The sequence below is a fragment of the Eufriesea mexicana genome, unplaced genomic scaffold (genome assembly GCF_001483705.2).
Source record: "Eufriesea mexicana isolate 0111107269 unplaced genomic scaffold, ASM148370v2 scaffold2646, whole genome shotgun sequence".
NCBI lineage: Eukaryota > Metazoa > Arthropoda > Insecta > Hymenoptera > Apidae > Eufriesea > Eufriesea mexicana.
In genome coordinates, this window is record NW_016910740.1 from 938,258 (window position 1) to 946,780 (window position 8,523).

At 26.4% G+C, this 8,523-nt stretch overlaps 1 protein-coding gene across 1 annotated transcript in view; it reads left to right on the forward strand.

Moving 5' to 3' along the window:
• scaf (inactive serine protease scarface) overlaps nt 1–8,523 on the forward strand; it is a 25,498-nt gene that overhangs the window by 5,076 nt on the left and 11,899 nt on the right. Inside the window, exons 5-7 of the mRNA XM_017903980.1 lie at nt 699–708; nt 840–988; nt 3,613–3,961. Of these exons, the coding sequence (XP_017759469.1) occupies nt 699–708; nt 840–988; nt 3,613–3,961 (508 nt within the window). The remainder of the gene's footprint in view (nt 1–698; nt 709–839; nt 989–3,612; nt 3,962–8,523) is intronic.

Sequence of the window (8,523 nt, forward strand, 5' to 3'; positions counted from 1 at the left end):
TATGTATAAAAATGTATATATATTTTTTAAACTTAAACATTGGTACTGTATAGTATAACTATATTGGTATAATATAAAGTGATATTGCAATAACAATTCAGTTAATAATGTTATACTAACTATATGAGTATAACCACATTTTAATTGACAAAGATAGGACAAAAATTTGCAGTCTCTACTGTATTTTAAGAACAATTGTTATGGTCATTGTTTTATTTGCCAATTGGTATAGCATCACTATGAAAAATATTATTAAAAACAATATATTTTTTACACAAAAGTACACTTATATGTAGATATGTACATATGTAGATTAATTTAAGTTATAACAAGAGTTATTATTAAAATAAGACGAGCATAAAACAACAAATAGTGGAATTGACACAATTTTACGTAAATTTATTATTTACTTTGAAGGCATTTCCTATTTCATATATCTAAACATCATAAAAAAATCTATCATTATGTAACGATTATAAATGTGTTCCATAAACAAATTTCTAACCATAAAGTTACTAACCTCTACGTACTGTATTCCTATTTCAAAGTTCTTCTGATATAAATGATATACAAAAGTATTCTTTATCACGGATATCACTACTCGCATTTCTCTAGAAAACAACTTCTAACACATGATTCGTTATGCAACAGAAAAATATATTTTAATATGTCATATGAATTATTCAATTTTGTTAAAGTTTGTTAATTGTAAAGAAAAATAATCGGTGTCATTAATATTAGCAATAACGCAATATATGCGATAACATGATAATATTAATGAATATTCTATTGCAATCTCAGTTTCATCATGTTCTTCGTTAAAATTTCGACATTTTCAGGTACTTTCGTAATTCCAACCCACGTGCAGCTTGGGTGTGCTGCAGCTCTACTGTGCGTTGAAGAAAGATTTTGCACGATAGATGGCACGATTAGTCCAGAGCCTGTCACGTTGTCGGAGAAACAACTTCTTCGACGGGTACCGATGAGCGTAAGTAAAAGTAATAGAGTAATTAAAAATTTTGCAGATTTATATAAATGCATACGTGTTTTCGTTAATGAAAAACGTTAAAGAGTGTTATTTAATATCGAATAAAATATAAATAGGTATAGAGACTGAACATTCTTTCGGTGAAATATATTTACAAATATATTTAATATTTTACATAATATATATTTATGTAATATATTTTATATAATAATCGAGATATAGCTGCCGGTTTTTTTTATCTTAAAATTATACTTTTGAAAGTAGGTTACATCGAGTAATGTATTCGATTGAATCGTAAATAACTTCCATCTCTTTTCTTAATTTTGTTATTGCTTAACATCTCATCAAATTCATATTAATTTATTATTGACTTTCTAATTGTTATTGCCAATAATTTCTTATTGACTTTACAATTCGCCAGTTCAAGCCTTGTAAAAATTCGTAAAAATTTTAGTACGAAATAGGATGTGAATACTTCTTCGCTATTTACAAATTCTATTCCATTTAACACATTTGGTCGTGCTTGGAGGGGATGGTAGTACGTGGAGTAATATAACTATACTGGTGGATTTAAAAATCATGTTTTGAACGCGAAGGATAACTTTAGATACGTGTTATAGACTGATTTATCTGGTTTATGTGACTAAATATATTTTAAAAGTCTTTTTTCGGAGGAATTATTAAATTTATCAATACATAACGTTATTTCTTATATTGCAAAAAATTCGTATGAGTAAAATTATGACGAGACATAAATGATTTTTAAATTATTCATATATTATACATGCATAAATATGCAGGCATATCAAATTTTTTAAGGAATTTTAAATTACAAATCGATTTTACTTATGTCGTTTAATTCTTGATACCGCGAAAAAATTATTGTTGTGATACAGTTTTATAAAAAATTATTTTTTCCCTTAAAATAGTTACCTTTGTACTATACGAAATTCTTTTATTTTGACCCAATAGTAAAGATCAATACTTATATAATCTTTAATATTGAACAAGAACCTTTGTTAATATAATTATTATTATTATTATTGAAAAATATCGGTGGAAATAATTGTTTATATACAGGATGTTCCAAGAACGGTAGTACAACCAGGAAGGAGGTGATTCTACATGCAGAAACAAATCGAACAAAACGAATAAAATTTTTTGATTCAAAGCTTCGTTTTCGAGAAAATCGATTTTGAATATTTACTTAGTATACGTTCACTTAACTATAGCTTAGATATATAGATCATCAATACATCAGCATCGATGGTACAGCCAAGGAGTGAGTGATTCTACGTGAAAAAACAAATCGAAAATAAGGAATAAAATTTTTTCATTCGAAGCTTCATTGTCAAGAAAATCGACTTTGAATATCTCCCAAGTACACTGGTATGCTGATAGTCCATCCGCCATACCATTAACCAAAGCGCATGCGCACACGGTGAATATTCAAAGTCGATTTTCTCGAAAACGAAACGTCGAATGAAAAAACTTTTTTCTTCATTTTGGATTTGTTTTTTCACATAGAATCATCCTCTCCTCGATTGTACCATCGATACCCATGTATCGACGGTCCATACATCTAAGGTATAGCTAAGTGCACGTGCACTGGATAAATAATAAGTTGGTTTTCTCAAAAACGAAACTTCGAACGAAAAAATTTTATTCTTTTTTTTCGATTCATTTCTGCACGTAAAATCACTCCCTTCGCCGCTGTACTACGGTTTCCGAGACACCCTGTATATGTAAAGAAGACTTACGTAATACATAAAGTCATTTAAATAGTATTTTATACATTTCATTCATACTACTGAAGATAAACAGGTTTTAATAGTAAATATATGAGATATTATTTCATACACGGGTAAAATAAATAATTAAAAAGAAATAATTAATTCATAAATTATGTTTTATCATATGCATGTTAAAAATATTGTAATAGACCATTAACGCATATTCCAATAAAATTATATAGCTACTAATAATTTAACGATGTAATTTTACTTTGCATTTTTATAATTTCATGGAAATAAATTTATTGTATTATATTTTATAATGATTTTATCTATAAAAGACAATTATTATAGAAATTAAAATTGGTATTTTTATAAAATGTGTTTTCTAAATCCATAAATGTGTTCCAATGTATTACAATTTCTTTATCGATAAAAATATTAGCGTATATAAATCATAAACACGAAGCATTATTGATAAAGAATTATTGATAATAATTCGATATACAGTTATATTATACGTATATTAATATTATACCTACTTCACCTTTAAAGAAGATATGTGTTGGTTAATCAACAAGAGCGATTTAAATCGTTAATTATCTTTAAATTATAATTTATATCATGGTATACGAAAAAGATATATATATATAACAATATAATTTAGTTTCGTTAAAAGGTCAGATATATAACTGTAAATATGAAAATAAATATACAGAAACTGTTTAAAATAAAAGAAAAAAAATTTATAAAAATATAATATAGCTAAAGAATTGACAAATTTCTAAGTCTAAATTCACATATGTATACATACGAGGTATTTAAAAACAAACATATCGATTAAAATTTCAAAACGTGGTATATAAGAAATATCGTTTCTCCTTTTCACAGAGTTGTAGAAATCCTGATAATGGAATAGTTGGTAAATGTTGTCGAGACCCAAACTACGTTGATCCTTGGCCAGCATCCAATCTTCCAGCGAATTACTCAGGAGGATTCGACGAACAAGGATTTCCGACGTTTTTGAATATAGCAAAAGTGAGACCGAATAGCGCACCTGTACAAACTACCAAGATACCGGTAACGTATCGACCTCTGCCACCATTGGAACCCAAATTGCAACCAGAAAATTCGAATATCTTCACGGAAACTTTAATACCACCGAGTACAGGCAAAGACGTGAAAAGCACCTTTACCAGGACACAACCGAAAGTAACATGTGGTACTAGAAATAAGGTGAGTACCTTACAATCTTAAAGCAAATTGTTCCTTGATATATGTTGGTGATTACCAATGATATATCAATGATTATTTCAAGATAGACATAAATTTTTACATTCCAAAAATTAGATGAAAATAGATCAAATTTTAACACTGCACTTGGAAGATGACACTCAGTTATCGCTTGTTCCGATACCTCAAATCGAATGGCGAGTAAGAGGTTAGGTTTGATAGGTCACTTTTAGAGTTTGTAACTTTTTAATTAATTCTATGCATGAAATATCATTATAACGCTTATTCACTCTGATGAAATATGTATTTGGACATTTGATTACGTAATTAAAGTTGTCTTAATTTGGTAACAAGTAAGGTATATTCATAATTTTTTTAACATTCGTTATCTTGGTAAACTAGCTACCATGATCAGGGCAGGCTGACTAATTTTTTAGCAAATTAAACACGCATTATGTTTATAATATAATTCTTTAGTGACAACACATGCTTTTTTGATAATTTTTTTTATAGTAATGCATTTTTTAATTGGTGAATTTGGTAATTGATTAATTCCTTTAATATTAAGTTCACTAGATATATCTTTTCCTCGAATAAATAATATTAGATTTTGATTATTACCTCCATCATTATTATTGACTTTTTTAATTGGTGAATTTGGTAATTGATTAATTCCTTTAATATTAAGTTCACCAGACATATCTTTTCCTCGAATAAATAATATTAGATTTTGATTATTACCTCCATCATTATTATTGTTATTAATTAGAAGGATTTTTAATTTTACATCAGGTACAGGTTGAACAGTTTATCCTCCATTATCAAATTATATATTTCATTCTTCACCTTCAGTTGATTTTACAATTTTTTCATTACATATACCAGGTATTTCATCTCTTTTAGGTTCAATAAATTTAATAACTACTATTATATTAATAAACAATTTTTGTTTAGATTTAGATAAAATACCGTTATTTCCTTGATCAGTATTTATTACAATAATTTTATTGTTATTATTGTTATTATGATCTGTACATAAGCTAATTAAATTTAAACAGAAGAACAAAATAACTATTTAAATCCTTATAATAGCAGTGAAAGATGAGATTATTATAAGAATGTAAATATAATATATACAAATATATTATTATCTGATACGTAACTTATATGCATAAAAAAGTATAAAATTGAATACATTATATCATTTACTTCATCAGAAGAGTAATTTACGTCTTACTTTCCTCTTTCTGACTTTTTCTTATTTTCTCTATAATTTTCGAAATACAAACATTTCTACTATGCTCTATGTTATAATAGGTTGTATAATTATAGTTTATACATTGCAGTTATAGTTATACAATTTATAGTTTTCCCAAATCATCTAAGAAACAAACTTTAAAATAATCTCATAATTAACATTTATTCTACTCCAACTGTATACACCGTGAGAGCATAAATTCATCAAGAAAAAATAACTTGCATAATCAATTTTTCGATAAATGCTAATAATTTTCAAATAACATACATTGTTATTTGAAATGTCGTAAATAAGTGAGTAAATCGGTATAAGTGACTTCTTTCTATACTTTTTCTCACACTTGTGCAAAGTTATTAACAATTAATCAACCTAGCTCTTCTATTTTAAAATATTAAAATAAATTAGTTGTCGATGTTAATTTATACATGATTTCTTTCTATATTATGAGTGTAAAAAGTGCCATTGACTTTATAGCATAATATAGCTTTATAGCTACGGGATTAATACGCGTATACCTATGTATTGAAATTCAGAATTACTCGTATATTGAAATATGTCGACATTAGATTTACACATATACATACCTCAACCTATAATAGAACGTCGATTACTCAAATTAATTATGGATCAAAATTCTTTGGACAATTAGAAGAAAGAATCAAATAATTTATGACATCATAAGTTAACTAGAAATTAAACAATTTTCAAATATGGATATTTTTACATAAAAATAGCTACACATAGTTAAAAAAAGAAATGTAGACAAAAATATATTAAACCTTTTTAGATATTACTTAATTTGTACAATATCTATTTTCTTTTTATGTTATGTCCATTGCAATATAATACTCTATGCATTTTTAGATATTTTGACAATACATGGATTAGTACAATCATTTTACATGGATTAGTAATCATTTTTTCATTTGGGTCACCGTTTTTGTTAAGCATTGATAAAATAATAATATTATCAATTTTGTATCTTAAATTATTTGCAACTATATTTGCATCTATTCGTGAACATTATCGCTACAGCAGTCTTTAAATTCAAGTATATTATACAAAGAATTTTTTAATTTGTGATTAGTCAAATTTCGAATAATCGATCTTTCTCTGTATTTATATTTTATTTTTGCTGGTAATTATGAAAGTGGACTAATTGTATTATTACCGTAATTATTGCTCTTAAATGATTACTACGAAGTTCTTAACAAGTTTGCAATAAGAATTAAAAGGCGAATTAATTTAAACAAAGTTAAGTACTGTAAAGTAAAAATAAAAAATACTTCGAGTAAAATTTTGGTTGAACTAGTAGATATTATATTAAAGAACTAATTATTGTAAATATTTTATTATTATTATATAATTACATAATATAATATAATAATTAAATATTAATTAAATATTGCATATATGCGTATTGAATTATATAGAAGGAAAAAAAATATGTTATACTACACATTTATTGAATATTAATAAGCATATTGAATGAAAACATTCTTTAATTTCACGAAGTAAAATTGTATAAGTTTAAATTCAGAGAATGTATAATAAAATCTGCAGAATTAGTTATTTAAACAAGTTAATGCAATTAGTGAAATAGTTAAACATTATGGAATTTAACAATACTACTGAAAATAATTCCCGCCGTACCATAAAAGAAATAACTTTCCAAATGAAATTAAGCTATTTTGCATATAATTATTCATAACTTGGTGCAAATAAGAAAAGTAAAGAAAATGAACAAATAGGTACTATTCGAGTTAACATGTACTTATCGATATATGTACATTCATACACAAAAGTATTCTAACGCAAGCATTTGCTATGTTCAATTACTGAAATGTACAGGGTGTCCCAGGAACGGTAGTACGGAAAGGAAATAATTCTACATGCAGAAACAAATCGAAAAAAAAAAGAATAAAATTTTGTTATTCGAAGCTTCGTTTTCCAAAAAATCAACTTTGAATGTTCACGTTGAGTGTGCGTGCACGTAGTTATGGCTTATATGAATAGACCATCAATATATGAATATCGGTGGTACAATCGAAGAGGGGGTGATTTCTATATAAGAGAACAAATAAAAAATAAAGAATAAAATTTTTGGATTCGTATATGTATTGTATATATTAAAATGAAGTTTTTAAAACGTCATGGTACATTTAGTAAGAACGAAATTCCAAGATTATATCAGTTAACTTAGAAAATAACTCAATAATATATACTATAATTACAGTACGTTCATTGGAGATCTGGATCATGATGGCGCTAGTGTGTTAAATGGAAAATTGTCTTAAGGCTGTTATAAGTAATAAAAGATGAATCACCATTATAATAGAACTTTTTAGTTTCTAATTAATGGTGCTTCTAGCTAATATCATTTAGTATTTCTGAAATACCCTCACTATTAAAATTCGTTCTTAAATAATTAGAGCAAATGCGAACAAATATTGAACAAATGTTGAGTAAACGTCGATACTTCGTTTGTCATAATATAGCATATCTTAACCGAATTTTGAATCACGAAGATTCCTCTTCTTTTTAAAAAATATTACTTCGAAGTGCAATTCTTTTTGCAACGATTATAACACTTTGTCTAGTGAGAACTAGTTTTGACTACATGGTATTCAGTTACTAGCATTAACTAGTAAAAACTAGTACTGACCGATTTTAACTTTTGATTGTAACTATACATCTGGCAATGAACTGAATATGGCATCCACTGATATGTGGGACGCAAATTGTAAATGACGAAATTTCGGAAAAGACTTTTGTAATAATTCATGTAAAATGCGCAAGAAAAGTTTTACAATATGGAAATAAATTTTGTGCGAAAACTATCTGTTAACACATAGTATGCATAATGGAAGTTTGATTAGCAATTGTGTTAAACGACGTACAGAGGTAAACATTAGTGACTCATTTCATAAAGCGAGACTGTCAATTCCTTACTTCAAAGAAGATAAGATGGATTAGGCTGGGCTAGGCTGTAAGATAACATGAAATTTTATCACGCTTATTTTATTGCACCGATATGTTTCGGGATTATCATTTTTTTATGCGTCCAGACAATTTTTCAGTAGATAAATATTGAAAGTCTTCATTCGCACAAGAGAGAATAAGAAAAATTATGAAACTTATGAAATTATTATTATGGAAATTATTATTAGAGTTATGAAAATATAATTATAGAAGTCATTTTAATTGAATATGTAAACAAATTTTAAAGAAATTATCTTCTAAAGAAACTAATTACTGAAACTTTTTACTCACTTTTTTAATTATTATTATTAATAATTATTATTAATAAT